General features: G+C 42.5%; 2 protein-coding genes across 9 annotated transcripts in view; one reads left to right on the forward strand and one right to left on the reverse strand.

The window, feature by feature from the left end:
* The window catches only part of APAF1 (apoptotic peptidase activating factor 1), a 35,901-nt gene extending 33,733 nt beyond the window's left edge, over nucleotides 1–2,168 (reverse strand). For 3 of the 6 annotated variants that reach the window (XR_009820417.1, XR_009820416.1, XM_062015084.1), the window contains exons 1-3: nucleotides 1,695–2,168; nucleotides 1,121–1,230; nucleotides 263–404 (exon numbers count right to left, since the gene is read on the reverse strand). Coding sequence is in view for 4 of the 6 variants with exons in the window: in XM_062015084.1 (XP_061871068.1) it covers nucleotides 263–400 (138 nt within the window). In the remaining 2 variants the exon portion in view is untranslated. The remainder of the gene's footprint in view (nucleotides 1–262; nucleotides 405–1,120; nucleotides 1,231–1,694) is intronic. The other 3 variants (XM_062015066.1, XM_062015051.1, XM_062015059.1) reach the window with 2 other exon arrangements.
* On the forward strand, nucleotides 1,827–14,802 carry IKBIP (IKBKB interacting protein). Of its 3 annotated transcripts, XM_062015104.1 has the most exons (5): nucleotides 1,827–2,216; nucleotides 5,008–5,236; nucleotides 8,677–8,794; nucleotides 9,632–10,442; nucleotides 13,291–13,365. In XM_062015104.1, the coding sequence occupies exons 2-5, from the start codon at nucleotides 5,043–5,045 to the stop codon at nucleotides 13,293–13,295; spliced, it is 1,128 nt and encodes a 375-aa protein (XP_061871088.1). In that variant the 5' UTR covers nucleotides 1,827–2,216; nucleotides 5,008–5,042; the 3' UTR covers nucleotides 13,296–13,365. The 3 variants fall into 3 exon arrangements, with proteins under 3 accessions (XP_061871088.1, XP_061871079.1, XP_061871098.1); XM_062015095.1 differs by lacking the exon at nucleotides 13,291–13,365 and having other exon boundaries at nucleotides 9,632–10,641; XM_062015114.1 differs by lacking the exon at nucleotides 9,632–10,442 and having other exon boundaries at nucleotides 1,830–2,216; nucleotides 13,291–14,802.
* Nucleotides 14,803–18,971: the final 4,169 nt, after the last annotated feature.

Below are 18,971 nucleotides of genomic sequence, written 5' to 3' on the forward strand. Positions count from 1 at the left end.
ACATTATACAAAACTAAGGGACCTTGGAAATCACCTAAGGCTATCACTCTGTCAATTATAAACTCACTATAATTACAGAAACACCCTTTAACTCGACCAAGCCCTTAACTCTACCTTACGAAGTGCAATAAAATCTGCATGCTAGGCATACACTTAAGAATACGCTAAATCTAGGAATGGGATAGAAATTTCTGTTTTTAAAAAGGATGATAAAGGATCTGAGTGGACTAGGAAGACAAATAACAGCGAGAGACAATCCTACCTGTAGTTTCACTCTTTCCTCCTCCTCTAATGTTAGTACTTCATCAGAAATCATACGATCCATAATATAACAGGTCTTGATGTCTCTTTCCAGTGCTTGGCGATTCATAAGTAAATAATTTCTACTCTTGACATCCATACTTCTTCAGGGTGAAAAAGAAAGGGGGAGGGGAGAGGAAAAGTCAAAACCAGAACATAACTTACAAGTTTTAAACAGGGTATGAATTTTGGTTTTAAAGTCAGAAAAAACAGCACAGCAACTGTTAAGAATTAAATAATCACAGTCTGTACAAGCTTCTTACATAACAGGAACTTGCTAAATGTCTCTATGAAAAGGTCTTCTCCCCATCCACTACATCCCTCAAATTTTTTAAGTGTTTGGATCATGTGATTGGGACAATGGGATGAAAAAGAGGACTGGTCTCACAGCTGACAGCACTAGGCAGAACTACAACAGAAAACAAAACCCCTCTGTACTCAATCCCACGAGATAAACTCGCAGTTTTCTCCAAGTTCAGGACACCATACAAGTACACTAGAGTCTCAACACATGATGGAAGACGGAGCACCCACCATTGCCAATTTCTAAGTTATACCTTCTTTTGTTAGCATCTGATACACACTATAAACTTGCATTCTTCCTCTAGGTCATAAAAAAAAGGATTGCCTGAAGACAACAGAAGGCAAAAAACTATTGTCTACTGCATAAATGTTTTCCAGGACTGATCAGTTGCCCCTCAGAGTTCCAAATGATTAAATGATATCTCCGATCATGCTCCTGCCCAGTGACTGAAGGCTTCGTAGGCAATTACAAGCTCGTTCACGGGGCAACTTCGCATCTGCCTGCCGAAGTGCTCACCTTTTCTTCACTCCCTCCTGCCAGGGCCAGGTAGGTGCAGAACAGCTGCCTTCAGGTCGGCCCGCGATGGAGCGCCTCTCCCGCCGTACTGACAGACTTTCCTGTTTTCACTGACAATTGTGCGTTAGGAAAGTCGCCCACCCTACCCTTACCCCACCGCACTGCTTAGGAAAGGGAACTGGACAGCTCCCCAGTCGATCAACGTCTATTGTTAAAAAATAATGCTAACAGTCGATCCACAGGTGAAATAAATACGTAAAAAGAAAGCATCCCCCAAACAGACAAAACAAAGCGTTACCTCACACCCAGACACACCTCATCGCAGCCGCCACTGCCAGCCGCGGAGAGAACAAAACAGAAACCGGAGCGCTGGGACCGACCGACCAGCCAGCCGCCCGCCCGCCGCCCCGGGAGCCCCTGCTCAGCCGCCCTCTCAAGCGGGCAGGAGGCAAACCGCCGCCGCAGCGGACAGCCCCGGAGCCGTGGGATGAAGTCAGCCTCAGAGGCGCCGCAGCAACAATGCCCCGCCACGGCCCTTCCACACATCGTCCCGCCCCATCTCGTCTCATCTCACCTGGGGGCCGCGCACGGCCCTCGGCAGCCGCACACAGTGAGCACAAGCCGCTACCCGGCGCCGCAGACGCACCGCGCCGCCAGCACTTCCTTCTTCCGGGCCCGGGGTGGGAAGAAAGGCCGCCTCGGCCCCCGCCCCGCCTCGCTGCCCTCCCCGGCGGCAGCCCGGCCCAGGCGCGGGGCAAAGCGCGCCGCCGTCGCGCCGACGCACAGCCGCAGAGGGCCGGCTACACGCGGCGGCCCCGTCCCCCTGCCTCGGCCGAGCGGCGGCAGCGGCCGTGCGCCTGACGTGGCGCGCGGCGCAGGCTGAGGAAGTGGCAGCGGCTGTCGAGGGGGCGGCAGGCGCGGGCCCGGGCCGGAGGTGGGGCTCCGGGGAGTGTGGACGTGGTAACGGCGGCCCGGGACGGCTCTCCCCGCCCCCGCCGCCTTGCAGCCGAGCCCGAGGGAGCGTCGAGGGTACGGAGAGTGCCCCGGCGGAGGTGCGTTGCAGCGGCCGGAGGGGGTGCCCGGCTGCCGCGGGAAGGTGAGCTGCGGCCCGAAGTGCTGGAGGTCGGCGGCGTCGCGGCTGGCCTCTGGAGCGGTAGGGCTGCGGGAAGAGGGGTGTCGCCCGCTCACAGGGCGGGCGGGAGTGCTCCTAGGCCGGGAGAAGTTTCCTTGGGAGCCTGAGGGCAGAGAGGATGTGGAGGTGCCAGTAGACCGCTTTCGGTGCCCCAGGCTGAACGGGACAGGGACAGGGGTCGAGACGCTGTCCCTCAGAAGGGTTCTTCACCGGTATGCGGGAAGCCAGTCAACTCACTGAGTCGACGTACTGGCTTTGATCGATTTTATGGAGAATAAGGTGCCAGGCGTGTAACACAGCCAGCATACCTTCCCGAGAACGAGGAGGGTCTTATATAGATGAAAACAACAAAGGAGAACCTTCAGCAAAACGCACCATTGGTTACTTGTGCTTATATAATGATCTTCCCCCTGTGCATGCTGTCTAAGCCATTATACTAAGATGGTCTCATATCTGCATGTGGGGTCTCTCCTAGAGGTGTGGTTTCTAGTGTTATAATGATGTAAGGCAACTAGAGGTCATCCCTTCATCCTGTTGGCTTCCACCAAAATCTTGCTCAGCCTTATATCCTGCTATAGATCCTGCTTAGACATTAGTTACTGTCAACACTGATCTTTACCTATTTTGAGGACTTTCCATTCTCATTGCTATAGTTTCAAGATAGATTGTCACTGTTGTTCAATTTGTAATTCTCTAACTGTATTATTTCCACATACATCAAAGACGTTAGAGGAAGTGTATGGGAGACTCAGGAGATTTTGTGGGAGCTGCAGCTTGTTCCTCTGTGCTGCACAAGTTGCACTCTGAAGTTGTCCTTTGATAGCTGAGTAGTTGTTCCTGTATTAAATATTTGCCTAAATATGAGAGAATCTTAAGGGTTGGAAGGGACCTCAAAAGATCATCTAGTCCAAACCCTCTGCCAGAGCAGGACCTCCTAGAGTAGGTCACACAGGAACTTGTCCAGGTGGGTTTTGAATGTCTCCAGAGAAGGAGACTCCACAAGGACACCCATTCCAGTGCTCTGTGACCCTCACTGTGAAGAAGTTTGGAACCTCTTATGCTCCAGCTTGTGCCCATTGCCTCCTGTGCTATTGTTGGACGTCACTGAGAATAGTCTGGCTCCATCCTCCTAACACCCACTCTCCTCCAAGCTGAAGAGCCCCAGCTCCACTCCCTTAATCATCTTTGTGGCCCTGCACTGAACTCTCTCCAGCAGCTCCCTGACCTTGAACTGAGGGGCCCAGAACTGGACACAATATTCCAGATGTGGTCTCATGAGGGCAGAGTAGAGGGGGAGGAGAACCTCTCCCGACCTGCTGCCCACAGCCCTTCTAATACACCCCAGGATGCCATTGGCCTTCGTGGCCACGAGGGCACATTGCTGGCTCATGGTCATCCTGCTGTCCACCAGGACCCCCAGGTCCCTTTCCCCTGCACTACTGTCTAACAGTTCATTCCCCAGCCTGTACTGGCACATGGGGTTATTCTTTCCCAGATGCAAGACTCTACACTTGCCCTTGTTGAATTTCATTAGATTTCTCCCCACCTAACCCTCCAGCCTGTTCAAGTCTCGTGTGGTGGCAGCACAGCCTTCTGCTGTGTGAGCCACTCCCCCTATTTAGTACCATCATTCAGATATCTTTTTTTTAACTTCATAATACATGCTCTCAATCCCAAAGATATTTGAAATGTTACAAACCAGCATTTTTTATACTTTTTTTGAGAGGAAGAGGTGGTTTCTTTCTTACATATTTCAATCTCTGCACACTTCCTAGTACTGTGACTCACGAAGAGTTCTAAACTTCATGCTCTTGTGACAGTGTTAGATTTTAAACAATGCCTTTTATGCATGTGTGTACCTATGTAAGTAGCTCTAACATTTAAATATTTATATTCTGACATGTGACTAAGCAGCAATACTGCTGAATGATCCAGAAAGAAGCAGAACATTTTTGTCTTCAATCATGCTAAACCAGATCCACCAAGAATCTAGTCTTATATTAAACCGTAAATATTCCATCCTGTATTTCCGCTTAGTTGGTTCAAATATGAGTTTTTGTACTCTCTGAAACTGGAGATTCATATTGCCTGAATCTATTCAGACCTTAATTTTAGCAAAGAGGAAATTACAGGTTTGGTGGTTTTTTTAACCTAGACACATTATTTCATTAATCTTCTGTATTTTTTTATTGATAGCTTTCTATTAACTGATGTCAATGGTTTTACAGATGACATGAAATCATTAAAACAGAACTGTTTCTAAACTAAAGCTTGACTTACAATTCTGTTTTGAAAAATGAGAACATTGATTTTTCCTTTTAACATGGAGTAGGTGGTAATTTTTTTTAATCTGCAAGTAACACTGGGTAGTGAAATTGCTGATGAAATTGTGACAGTAATCAACTATAAAAAGAAATGTCATGCTTTCAGTCCTTGTGATTTTAAACATATCTTCAAAATGGCTTATTGTACAACAGGTTAAGCATTTCTCTAAGGGTGAAATTAGATGAAGTTTGAAAAGTTCAGTTTGGGAAAACAGGAAAGCAATGCTCTGTGATATAGAAAACAAATTTTCACGAGGTGTTATGAAAGTATTTTGACACTTTACAAACATTTGCATAACTACAAAAAACAGAATAAACACCAAAGGAAACATTTTTGGAGCTGTGTTTTTTTTTGTAAATAAAGGGCAAAAGATTGTATCTCATGGTATTTAGAAGTAACTAGTCGTTTTTGGTTTCTTTTATTTTCCTAGCTCTCTCTTTTGCGTCTGCTTTTTAAAACCATAAAATGTCTGAAGTTAAGCAGAGGAAAAAAGGTGTTTCTTCATCCAAGATCAATGAAGATTCACCAAAGGCTGAGAAGCACGGTCACTGTGGGAAGCTGGCAAGTCCCAGGACTGGTGGTAATCGGCATTCCGTGTGGCTTGACTCAGGGATGAGCTTGAGCATCATTTCCTTTGCAGTCTGCCTGCTGCTGACCTGGTGGGTAACCTGCTGAAGTAGATTTTAATGTTTTCTTTTGTGTTCTGTTCTGTATTCAGTCATGGGTGAAAAAACAGTTAGATGGTTGTAGTGATTTAGGCCCATCAGGAGACAAAAGACCACGATTAGCCTCAAGTTCCAAAGACCTGAGGATTGCCAAAGGGCAGGAAGAGCTTAATTGCCACTTAAGGTCCAGGACAAAACAGAGCAGGCTGCTCGGCTTGGGCAAGAAAACAATTTAATGCAACACCAACCAAAGCAAAACCATGAGACCCTGAAACATAACAAACATAAACCATCACAGAGTGGTACAACGATGAAGAGTCTGACCAGCCCTTTAAGACAACCTTCTCCCCACCCCTCCCCTTTTACCGGGCTCAGAGCCCTGATCCCAGTACTTTTTACCTCCTCCCCCTCTGAACAGCCCAGGGGGTCAGGGAGTGGGGGTTTCAGTCAGTCTCTTCCTGATAGCTTCTGCTGTTTGTCTCTCCTCAGGGCAGGTGGGCTCTGCACCAGTCCTCTCTGCATGTCTGCGGGGTACCTCACACACACAGCAGCCCTGCAGGGGCTGCTACAACACGCATTTATCCCAAAGGCTGCAGCTCCTCACTGCCTGTTGTGTGGGTCTGCTCTGCAGTGCACAGGCTCTCCAGCACGGCCTATGCCATGGCCGCCTCCTCAGACAGTCTTTCATCTGTCCGGGTGCACTCACACGGAGCTGCTGGTGGCTCTCAGTCCTGCCATTGCCTGCATGGGTTGCACGGGCACAGCCTGCACTCTCACCATGGCTTGCAGAGGGGTCTCTGGTCTGGTACTCCCCCTTCCTTCTTTCCTCTGTCTCTGACTGCGGGGTCTACGTGGTCGCCTCCATCTTGTACCACTCTTACTGCCAGCACTTCAAATTCTCATCCCTAAATAGTGCTGGCAGAGGTGTCAGATTGGCTCAGCTGGGCCGGAGGTGGGTGTGAACCCAGGAGTCAGGGGAAAGTCCAAAAACTCTTTACTGGATCTTCACTGCAACCCCCTCCCCCTGTTACCAAGCAAAAGCTTGGTCAAGTCCAAAGAGTCATGGTCAATGGAGTTAAATCCAGTTGGCAGCCGGTCACGAGTGGTGTCCCCCAGGGCTCAATACGGGGGCCACTCCTGTTTAAGGTCTTCATTAATGGTCTGGATGAGGGGATAGAGTGAACCCTTAATAAGTTTGCAGATGACACCAAACTGGATGAAAGTGTTGATCTGCTTGAGAGTAGGGAAGATCTACAGAGAGATGTAGATAGGCTGGATGGCTGGGCCAAGGCCATGAGATTGAGTAAGGCCGAGCGCCAGGTTCTGCACTTGGGCCACAACAACCCCCATCAGCACTACAGGCTTGGAGATGGAAAGCTGCCAGGCAGAGAGGGACTTGGGAGTATTGGTTGACAGCTGGCTGAACATGAGCCAGCAGTGTGCCCAGGTGGCCAAGAAGGCCAATGGCATCCTGGTAGTGTTGTCAGCAGGAGCAGGGAGGTGATCATTCCCCTGTACTCAGCTTTGGTGAGGCTGCAGCTCAAATACTGTGTCCAGTTTTGGGCCTTTCTCTACAAGAAGGACATTGAGGTGCTGGAGAGGATCCAGAGGTGGGCTACCAAGCTAGGAAAGGACTTGGAGCATATCTCCTATGAGGAACAGCTGAGGGATCTGGGGCTGTTTAGCCTGGAGAAAGGAAGGCTCAGGGGAGACCTTATCACTGTCTACAACTACCTGGAAGGAAGTTGTAGCAAGCAAGGTGAAGGTCGTTCTGTTCTCTCCAGAAACAAGCAATAGAACAAGAGGAAATGGCCTCAAGTTGCTCCAGGGGAGTTCAGGCTGGATATAAGGAGGAATTTCTTTCCTGAAAGGGTTGTCAGGCATTGGGCTTCCCAGGGAGGTGCTGGAGTCCACATCCCTGGAGGTATTTAAGAGATGGATGGATGTTGCACTTAGGTAAATGGTGGTTGATAGAGCTGAGACAAAGGCTGGGTTAGATGATCTTAAAGGTCTTTTCCAACTGAACCGAATCTATGATTCTATGGACAATAGGATTAGTTGCATTTGAATATAGTGTTTGGGTTAAGTGATGCTAGAAACTTGTTAAAGCTAGAAGGATCAGAAAAGAAAAACAGTTCCTGCAAGTGTGGAAACATTGGTATACCAGGAGGGATTATAGAAGCTCAATTTGTTCTGTCATGTTGAAAGTTTAAAAGGTGCCTTGCTCATGAATTGTAAATACCTGCTTTGGAGACTACATTAACTGTGAAGAGCAACTTAATCTGACAATAAGTAAGGCAAGGCTCATTTGGCAGGTAATAAATAATTCAACAGTAGAAGTTTTCTGTAAATAGTAGTGTGATAAATTGTTCATCAGGGGGAGTCTTCAAGTAAAGGTCAAATATCTTTGTAAAATGTTTTAGAATATCTTAGCAGCGTTGGTACCTTAGTTCTGTCAGAAACTGAGCTTCATGCAGAGAGGATATGATGAAATTCTCAGAACTCTTGTGCAAATATTAGGCCAGATTATTACGCTCTAGATGCTAATCTGAAAATTCAGCTAAAATTTGCTCTTATTTTAACGTCTACCAGATTTCATTGTTTAAATCTCTGAGAAACAGAACGACGTAGTAGAATAAAATGATTAGTGATGCTTCTGCTCACTGTTATATGTCTATTTGAATTATCTCTCTATAGCTAGCATTTTAGCTTGTATTGACTGACATAACTTATTCTAACTGTATAAAATATTGTATATCTTTTGAAACTTACGATGCTGTTCAACATACTAATAAATATTGATTTATGAAAACTAAAGCATTTCAGATGAACTGCATTGTTGTAGGTGAAATTGTTCAAACTTCCGAGAGGACCCCTATATAAACCCTGTTTGAGGATGAATAAATACCCAGCAAAAATCAGGGCTTTTTGCTTGGTTATCTCCTTTTTAACTAGACAAAGTGCTCACAGTTCAGAAAGCTCCCAAGTTTACAGTAAATGAATCCAGAATGTATATAAAGCACAGGATTGAGATCTCTCTCTGTTCAAAGCTGGCATTGGCGTAACAGTAGTGATACAAGTTTTGCCACAATGCACCTTATTTTCTTGGACAGTGACAACTAAGCAGCATTAGAGTTAACCAGCGTTTCTAAATCCAAAGGTTTCTATGTGTGATTTTTGTGATGCTTTGCAAGAAAGTCCAAACTATTCTTTTGTGGTTTATTTCCACTGGTTGAATAATACTACATCAGTAAAACGTGTCGAGGAAATGAGTTTGGAGCATGCCACAGCTTCCTCACTTTAGTGTACTAACTTAGCAAATTCTGTGGACACAAATCCCTGCAGTAGCAGATTGCTGTGAATCAGGTTCTGGAACACTTAATATATGCTGATTACGTAGTTATGTTTGCTGTTTATTTACTTGCAACTTGCAGGGTCCTATTTCAGCAGTCAGGTCAATTTGCCGACATGGAAAAAAAGTACAGTTTCTTACAGCGAGAAGCTGAAAAATTCCTGGATGTGGAACACAAAGTTAACTTCATTTCTGAAAAGGTAATCATTAACAGCTTAATTGAATAATCTTTGGGGAACATTTGCTATTTTTTTATTGTCATTTAGTGTGCTCCTCCTGCCCGTGGATAGGCCTTTGCAGAACGTTTCACATGACTAAATGCGTCAACCCGTACCATTGTTTGAGTGTGTGAATATAGTCATTGTATCTCAGTATTATGTTTTAGATATTGAACCATCTTTAAAGTCTTTGCATATACTTCATTCTACCAAAACTGTTCTGTGATGATTCTGATATACATTGATTTGAAGCAAATTTACAGACATTTTTATGTAGGAGACCCTTTCTAATAATCTGAAAGACAGAATGAAGTGATAGAAATATTTTTTTCATTACTATTTTATTTTCCTATCAACATGTGACATTATCAAGAAAACTTGGGCCCACTGGCTGCTGAATTATCCCATGTCTCACAGATAATGATGAGAGTGCAGCATGGCTTATGCCAGTGATGTTGTTTAGCACTGATCTCAGAATGATGTAATTTACACGTGATGTAATTTGGATGTTTACATACACACTTTGGATTGCAAAATGTTGCATGGGGTTTATGTAGTGCAATATATTTTACAAAGAAAAAAGAGAATGGCATATGTTCTATGGAAATTCAGCAACAAACATGCCCTTTTCTGTGACCTTGTCATGCTAGGTTAATCAACAATTCATTTTTAAAGATCAAATATGAAAACAAATCATATAGGAGCTTTGTACCAAGTAAAATGGCTTCTAAGAGACTTTAATCTCTGTTAAATAAATGCAAGTGGTTTTCTTTTCTTTCATGAAGTAGACATGGCCATTGTTTTGTGTTATAAATGCAGCTTGAGTCTTCTGAAATTGTCCTACGAGAAGCTGCTTCATCCATCTCTGTGATGACCGAGTTTGAGCAGGAACTATCTTCTCTTCATAACGTCATAAATTATATTGAGAGCAATGAACAGACTCTCTCTATAAAGATGCAGAACATTAATGAGAAGTTCCAAAATGTTACAAGTTCCTGGAGAAGAAGCTTGGATGAAATGAACACAAACACTACTGGTTTAAAGTCTGAAGCCAAGTCCATACACATAGAAGTTACTTCCCAAATTAATGAAGTTGACCAAAGAATTAAATCCCTTTCTGAAAGGGTAAGAGATCTGGAAGACAGTACAGCCAGAAACATTAAAACACTAAAAAGACAGGAAGATGATGAGTTTTCTAGAGTTGAACAAAAGTTGGACTTGCATTCAAAGGAAGTTGAAAAGCTAGAAGAAGAACAGGGTAGTCTGGTAGCCAAGGACAAAGACCTGAACCAGAAACTTGTGAACTATGAACCTAAAATACAAGAGTGCAAGACACATTTGCCAACCATTGAAAATGCTATTCACTCCATTCTTAGATTATCCAGTGAATTGCTAAGTATGGAGAAAAAGGCAGAAGATTTGACAACGCAGCTACACACTGTGGAAAACAATATGTTGAAAACTGTTTCTGATACAGTGGTGATACAAAAGGTCCTGGAAGGCATACAGCGCAACAACAGCACGTTGAAAGGGCAAAACGAAATAGTGGTTTCAGAAGAAGTAGTGCATGACATAAAAGAATCTTCAAAAGCAAACAAAGTAACTTTAGAAAGTTATAACTTGGAAAATGGTGAGAATGGAGATAAGTGAATTTGGACTTGGCATTTTGATTGATGAAAGAGCACTTTATGATTAATAATGTGACTCCAGCATATGTTAAGGATAGCTGAAACCTTGTCATCAATTGAAAAAGACATTGGATCAGACTGAAAGGCAAACGTATAACATAGAGCAAGGAACCAGGAGGGGGCAAGGAGTATTGTCTTTCAGTAAGGATTATTTTCAGCTTGCTTATTAAAAATTTTCTCATTAAAAAGGAATTTAAAGCAAAGTATTTAGATTTAAGGGAAAAAAAAAAGATCAAAACCAGAGACATCAGATTGCAATTTATATTTAGTTGTCTCTAGTTAGTTTTTAATATTGTTACTTTTTGCATTGTATTCTATGGACTTGTAACATAAAGATCAATGAAGTTCACACCTTTAGGCAGACCTACAGGTACCTTACTTTATGTATTATATACCACCATGTTTTTGTGTTTACAGGACAGGCTTCTCGATGTTAGAGTTGTTACAGTGATCTAGGTATTATGTGCAGGAAAGCACTAAGTACATTACTAACAGCTGAAGCTTAGATACAACAACTTTACAGAAAACACGGGTGAAGTAGCCCTTACTGATAACCTTATCTTCTACTGCTATGTATAAGCAGGGAGTTATGTAGCAGCTAATGTTTGGTTTTTTAGGTTTTTTTTAATCCCATGCAAATAGCCTCCTTAGACCTCATTTCCCGGCAAACTTCCTAATATCACTGGCCTAGCTTTGTTTTCCCATTGAAGTTTTTTGGACAACATATCGACTGAAGTTCTTATTAACAGGTATTCCTGTTAAAGTCTTCTTTCATCGTTTTTATTTTGGTGCTATTAGAAACAAGTTTTAACCTTTTCTTTTGCAGAACGTTCTGTTATGTGTTAGAGGCACGTCTGGTGTTGCTTTGTATTTCAAAGGGGAAAAAAAGCAGTCTCTCACTTACATCTTTCCCAAACTTTGGTGAACCAAGCACTGCAAAAGCAATTGATGAGTGCCATGGAGTTATGCACTATGGGGCAGGAGGTATCTAATTTATATCTAGATCAGCTTACAGACTTAAGTCTACAGACTTAGGTCTTTATTATTTCCTGATTTCTGTACTCAGGAAGGGAGATGACTTAGTAGACAGGATGAATCCCCAACACTTATGACTTGATCAGGTTTAAGTTATTTTGGCTTTGTACATTAATTTATCTAGAACTATGCTGAAACTTTTACTAATTAATGCTGCCTGCTCAAGAGACTTTTAAACCAGTATTCCTCGATGTTATCAAGCCTTTGAGTTTTATATATGTATCACTTAGGTATGGATTTGTATCTGTTTACAGTCATATTCAGTAAAAATATGTTGTAGTGGATTGCCCTGCCCTGGTGCATAATGAAAAATAAATTGCTGTTCAGAAAGGATATGGAATAAAAAGAGTTCAGTGTTCCATTAAGAAATACTGTTCTATATGAAAATGGTTTTTTACTTTTCACAAGTGGGTTCCAGTGTGTTTCTACTTAATATCTATTTCTGAAGGGAGGCTAAATTACCAGTGGTGTTTTCACCAGTTTAATGTCTTTCGTCAACTTTAACCCTACTGAAACCTGAATGTACACGAAATTGAACAGGAAATCCTCATCCTCAGAGGGCATTACCTAGGAAACCAGCTCAACTTTCTACAACCTGAATTTTGGTGGTTTGTTTTTAAGCAAACAGTCTATGCTAAGGAGGGATGAAACACTGTCAAAAGATTTAAAATGTTTCTTTGGTGATATTTTTACCACCAGGGTCAAGAAAAGGATGAAAGTAGTTGTAGCCTCTTAGAAGGTGTTTCAGATTAGCCAAGTGGCTTTTTCCTTTTTTCCTCTTCAGGTTCTATGCTGACTTGTTGGGGATTGAGCAGAGTACTGCCACTCAAATTTGAAAACCAAGAACCAAAGTTAAAAAACAAAAAAAACTCCTCACCCAACCCCCTAAAAAGATGTAGCAAATTCAGCCAAAAAACAGTAGCAATGGTGTTCCCTCATTAACACAGGTTTTATGGAAGCAGACTGTTCAAGTAATGTTTTCTCCTGTTAAATGTTTTGGTGTCTATTCAGTGAAAAGGGAACCATGCCTCATTCCTTTGGCTTTTTCTTCTGTGAACAGTGTGTTCAAAGTGCATGTTACCATTACCAAATAAAAACACATCAGTTAATTGTGGTCCATGATTTTTGGATAAGAGAATTTTGAAGTATGCATCTGAGATATGTCTGATTATCCTTCTACGTATGTTTGGCTGAATCCCACAGGTTATAGGTGTAATACAAAACATTTTGTAAATCAGAAAGATTGCATTTGATGACAATTTAAGCATAAGACAAAGTTATTTTACTGTTCAGGTGAGGGAGCCCTGGCACAGGCTCCCCAGGGAGGGTGTGGAGGCTCCTTCCTTGTAGTTCTTCAAGACCCACCTGGACACATTCCTGTGCGACCTGACCTAGATGGACCTGCTTCTGCAGGGGGGTTACACTAGAAGATCTCTAAAGGTCCCTTCCAACCCCTACCATTCTATCATTCTATGATTCTATTACATGAATTTTCAGAGGTCATGCTGGAAAGTCATATAGCACTATCCTGTAATTCTTGTTTAAAAAGTAGTAACATTTCATTTTTGTTGTGTATACTGAAAGGGCAAAAAAAGAAGAAATTTTTGCTTCTGTTACAATAGCATTTTATTTGCTAAAGACAGGGTTTGACCTCAATTTCAGTATTGGAACAGTAAGATTAGAGTATAGCTTTAATTTTGGTGTGAGTTGTTAAGCTAGAAATCTTGTCAAATGTTTTTATTTGTATCCCTCTAGTGTGAAAAGGCTTTGAACTTAATGGAACAGCTGGAAGATCTTCAAGTAACTTCTCACATTAAACATCTGCAGGAGGATATTTTTACAATGAAAACATGGTCTGACAGCCTAATTAAAAAGCAAGAAAAACTGCAGAAGAATTTAACAACCCTTTTTGATGCAATTTCAAGCATTGACCAGAACACGGCTTCTGTAGCAAAAAATGTGACGCTGACGATCGTCACAGTGAAAACAGACATAAGGCGCATTTCGGGCTTGGTTTCAGAAGTGACTGCCCTGGCAGAATCTTTGCAAGCACTGGAAGATAAAGTAGAGAAAGGTGAAAAGAGAACAGTAAAAAATATAGGTGACCTGCTCACCAGTAGCATTGACCGAAGTACCAAACTACAAAGCTTGGCATCCAGTAATGCCAGGAGAATCGAGCTCCTGAGGACAGCACTGTCTGAGTTAAGGAGCAATTTTAACAAGCATGCGGATAGACTTCTGAATCTCGAGGGTGACAGAGCAAAGGTTCTGAAGACAGTTACATTTGCAAACGATTTAAAACCCAAGATGTACAAAATTAGAAAGGATTTTGTCATCTTGGAGCCCTTACTCAATGACCTAACACTTAGAATAGGAAGATTAGTGGAGGATGTATTACGACGGGAGGAGGAAATTGCTTTACTGAATGAGAAATTGGTCAATCTGACACGAGTTCAAATTGAGATCAAAGATATAAAAGATGAAATAACCAAGACTTCAGGCATGAATTGATCCCTGTGAAATGCCACTGCCTAAAGAATAATAGTGTTTGAAGAGTGTTAACTCCATCGTGTGTAGTGCTAAGGAGAGAGAGAGAGAGTATTTAACTGTGTCCAGTTCTGGGCTCCCCAGCTCAAGAGGAACAGGGAACTTCTGGAGAGAGTCCAGCACAGGGCCACCAAGATGATCAGGGGACTAGAGCATCTTCCTTATGAGGAAAGGCTGCAGGAACTGAGGCTGTTTAGTCTAGAGGAGACTGGGGGGGGGGGGGATTTTATATTTACAAATATCTAAATGGTAGATGTCAGGATGTTGGGGCATCACTTTTTTCTATTGTATCTAGTGACAGGACAACAGGTAAAAGAAAGAAGGTGGGACACAAAAAGTTCCACTTAAACTATTTCACTGTTCAGGTGAGGGAGCCCTGACACAGGCTGCCCAGGGAGGGTGTGAAGTCGCCTTCCTTGGAGGTTTTCAAGAGCCACCTGGATACGTTCCTGGGTGACCTGATCTAGGGGGACCTACTTCTGCAGGGGGTTGGACTAGATAATGTCTTGTGATTCTGTGTTTCTGTAAAGGCTTCATTTAAGAAGCACAACAAAACAGATTTGTCCTCTTTCTTTGAAAAGGACAGAAAAAAGTCATGCTGATTTCAAGGGACAAGTTACAATGTGAACAAAAAACAGGTCTATGTGCAGGTATTTGTCTTTCTGAAGGATGACAGATGCTGTATTTATTAAATTGCTTATTTTGTACAATAAAACAATGTTGAAGCACAAAATGTTTCTACCTGAGATGTTTGAAAATGCAGTAGGCAGTCGACTGAAGGAACAAGATAATGAGTTTAGCAGAGGAAAGGGGGGAAAGTGCATTAAATGGGAATAAAAAGGAGAGAACAACAATTCTCTAAGTGGTCACACCTAATCACCTTGCTGCTACTTGACTCAATTGCATGGAAGATACAACCCTTCCTCTCCCTCACTCTTCTCACCCTCATTCAGCATTCCATCTCCTTTGGCCTGCTTCATGGTGCTGGTCTCCTGTACCTTGCTTGGTTCATTGCCCTCAGTCAGCCTCACATGCTTTGTTCCACCAAGTTTTCCTTTTTTTCACTTAGGTCCATTCCTACTCCCCTTTTTTCTTTTACCCCTTTCCAGTTCACCCCATGGACCTCAAGGATAAACCTGTCAAAAGACCAGTTTTCCTAGAAAGCATCCACAGACACTATATACCAGCCTGCAGCCCTTTGTTCTGACACACAATTCTGAAGCAAGCCTCTGAAAAATTATCAAGGGGCATTTAAAGGAGACAAAAAAATTAAAGGACGTGGCACAGGCTCCGCCATGCTAAAGCATGCTCACTGGAAAGCCTGACAGTCACTGAACACCAACTGATGTAGCTACCAAAAAAACATCCATACAGTGGCGTGAGAAATCGATGCCGCTTAACAGTTACCAGTGGATTCACTGCATCATGGGCTGAAGGAATTTTAGTTATTCTTTTCAGCTTTATGAATGAATCATTTGTGGTCAGTAGCCAGTAAAAATCTGGAGAGACAGAACCAGAGGACCAGTAGAACACCATCTACACAAGTGAAGTGGAAAATATGCTCCAGCTACCTGGGGAATCTGAGAGGTCTTGAGACAGCAAAGAGGTCCTTCAGGATGAAAAAAGCACCAGAGAACAAGCCAGCATAAACAACCCTTGATTTGACTTTCAGATCCCAAATGAATAACCTTCAAACCTTAGAACACATCTACGAGTGAAAAGCCATGTATACAGTCCTGTTCATGGTCTCCCTAGGAAGGCAAGTATGCAGAAAACGTTACAGAACCATTCATTTAATGTTCTCCACAGATGTATGCAGACCACCTACCCTTCTTTCCACAGCATGATGACCCTTTCAGAAACTTTGTTGCACCAGGCAAGAGAGAGAAAGCTGAAGTCACAGAGGTAAAGTTTACTTGGGAAAAAAAAAGTAAAACTTGGATATATTGCCCTCTAAGGTGAGCAATCAGTAATTTTCCCATCATCCACACATGGATTAGAAATCTTCACTTGTCCTTCACGCACACACCTCACGGTACTAAAAAATTCAATGAAAATTTTAGATTAGCTTTGTAATTAGGCTGCTCTAAGGACAGAGGCAAAGCTCTTTCTACAGTGGAAAAGATGAGGCAGTGTGAGATACTTGTGGTAAATTTCAGCAGACTATACTAACCCCACCTCCTTGGCTTAGTGACGGGAAGAAGTTCCACCCAGTAAAACTACACCTTTGATCACTTCATGGGCACTCAGTGATACTCAGTTTTACCAAGTGATTGAGTGATTCAGGTAATAATGAAAATTCTGCTACTTGAAACACACCCTCCCATTCACTCCAACCTGCAATGATACTCAGGACGTCTTTGCTGTTAACTTAGTAGTATGCAGGTACAGAACCAGGCAATTGTATTCTTGACAGCAACTCACAAGGAAAAACAAACAAAACAACAAAAAGACCCAGCAACAATAAGATCAGTGCTGAAAAATGACATGAGCAAAGTAATCCCAACACATTAAAACTTACTTTTAGACACCAGAACTTCAACTCAGCCAAGAAGCTGCTCCTAGGGATGTCCTTCTTCCACATCACTTGGAGTTACAAAATACTGTGTTCTGGGACAAGACCATGTAGCTACCAAGCTCAGCTACCCAAGGTACTCAAAAAAACTTGTTATAAAAAAGCAGAATGTTTATTGTTTTCACTGTGACCTACATAAGTTCTATGTAGAAATGTAAATGAAGTACACTGTTTGTATTATTACAGCCCATTTTTCAATTATATGCAACAAACATTTCAACCAGTATCAGCATATTTGATCTGTAGTACAGCCTGATACAAAGACAGGAGTTGTTACGCCAAATGTAGACAGACAGTATGCTTTAAATCAGAAAGCCCATCTCAGCTCCAGTAACAGCAGGAAAGGATGTTTTCTCCTTCATCTAACAATATACACAAGCAGCGTATACATAATCCATGTTCTACAAAGTATTTTGGGGTTTAGTGACTGGTCTGGAGTTACCCAAATTCAAATGGGAGCATTCCTTTTGATACAGGACTTTCCTTGCAATGAAAGCCAAGCCCACTAAAAGCATCACCGCTCCCCTGCCCCATCTTTTCCACTTTCAGAGAACCACACATTGTGCTATAAAGCAGTTATCAATGACAAAGCTGACTTTTAAAATGCATTTTAATGCTCTTTTTTCCACTGAGGCTTGCTTAAAGTACCTGTGGGAGACCTCTTAAGCAACAGCATTTTCTGTGTTAAACCCTTTCTGCTCCAGGATCTGAAGGAGCCCGTGGCTGAAGGTGGATGCAGCCTTCAGCTGCGAGACAGGTCTCCCCCTCTCGGGTTTTCCACTGAAACACAGTACTCCAAACAGCACTAAGTATCTTTTCCCCTTTCTCAGTTACAGAAGAAGAACAGCTAGCTGTCCCTTCTAGTCTTATCTCAGATTTACCTTAATTAAATTATCCAGGCATCTCTAAAAAGTCTCAGATCCATCCTTGAGCAATAAGAAAGCAGATTTGACTCCCTTATTAACTGCAGATATTTAAAATGGCTGCGCAAAGGTGATCCAATTCTAGAGAAAAATTGTATTTTGCTTCACACATAGAATGACAAGTCTTGAGCAATTTAGCTTATCACTGGATTACCTGACAACCAGACTACCACACCGCATGTACCAAGTTTGTCTCGCTCTTCTGCCAGCCTTAAAATTTGACAAAAATGCTTCACTTTCCCAGGATTAGAAGGAATTTGAGATACTTCCCAGCAAACAAAAAGAAGTTAAACCACACCTTTAAAGACACTGGGACACTCAGTGCACTAAATTGATAGGTTTTTTTCTAACAAGTAAATGCACAAACAAAAGTTAAATGAAAAGTTGATTAAACAGCCATGGTCTTGATATGAGATCAAGTCGTAGTTAAAGCTCTTCTCCAAGGAACCTCTTGGGAGAATTTAATCATTTGTTAAATAATTTCAAAGCTTCCCACTCACAATGGGGGAAGATGATGTACTTGTGTCATGAAATATATTTAACTCAACACCAAAGCACTTGTACAAATGTTTTATTTAGACTCAGGGAATTTGATGTTGCTGTATAATGCAGTTAGATACCAACCACTCTAAGGTTTTTACTGTCACAATGACAGGGAAATAGAGCAGTTTTAGATTTCACCCCAGAATCTGAAAGGTTGCAAGTCAATGTAAGGCTCAGCTTGCTTGTTTAGCATAACCAACCAAAAAAAATCTTTCTTTCCCCAGGGAGTGAGCTCAACAGCAGGAAACCAGACTCCGGTAAGATGCATCATCACTGTTACTTGCTCAAATGGCACCTGCTTAATTGTTCTTTTGACTCTGAAGACACAAGAGGAAAGAGCTGTACAACGCAGGTGAATGCCAGGCCAAGTTCACATGCTGAAAAGCAGCAAATCCAGTTTTGCACAAGACACTTAAGTTCCAGCCCTACCAAGTGAGGAAAGTAGTGCTGGATCTGGTGAACCTTTTATATGGCACTAAGTGTCTTTTGGTTTTTTGGTGCTTATCAATTGTGCGTTCTCAAACAGGCAAGATACAGAAGGCAGCAAGCTCATCTTTCTGCGAGACTGGAAAAAACATTCATTGCCTTAAAACTCCGCATAATAGTTTTCTTCACATCAATCAAGATCTGAAAAAAAAACAACTTGGTATGGCTTCTTGCTCCGCAGAAGTGCAGGGTTTAACCAAAACCCAGCATTACAGCTAAACTAGTTCAGAGCCCCACCCTCCTCTCTGCCCCCCAAAAATCCAAACTACAGAAATAGCAAAGTGGAGGGAAAAGCTGGCAAGTTTGACAAACTACAAGAAGAGGCAAGCCATTTTTATTTTACTGGAAAGCTGTAGTAAGCT

This window comes from Colius striatus, chromosome 1 (genome assembly GCF_028858725.1).
Source record: "Colius striatus isolate bColStr4 chromosome 1, bColStr4.1.hap1, whole genome shotgun sequence".
In the NCBI taxonomy this organism is placed as follows: domain Eukaryota; kingdom Metazoa; phylum Chordata; class Aves; order Coliiformes; family Coliidae; genus Colius; species Colius striatus.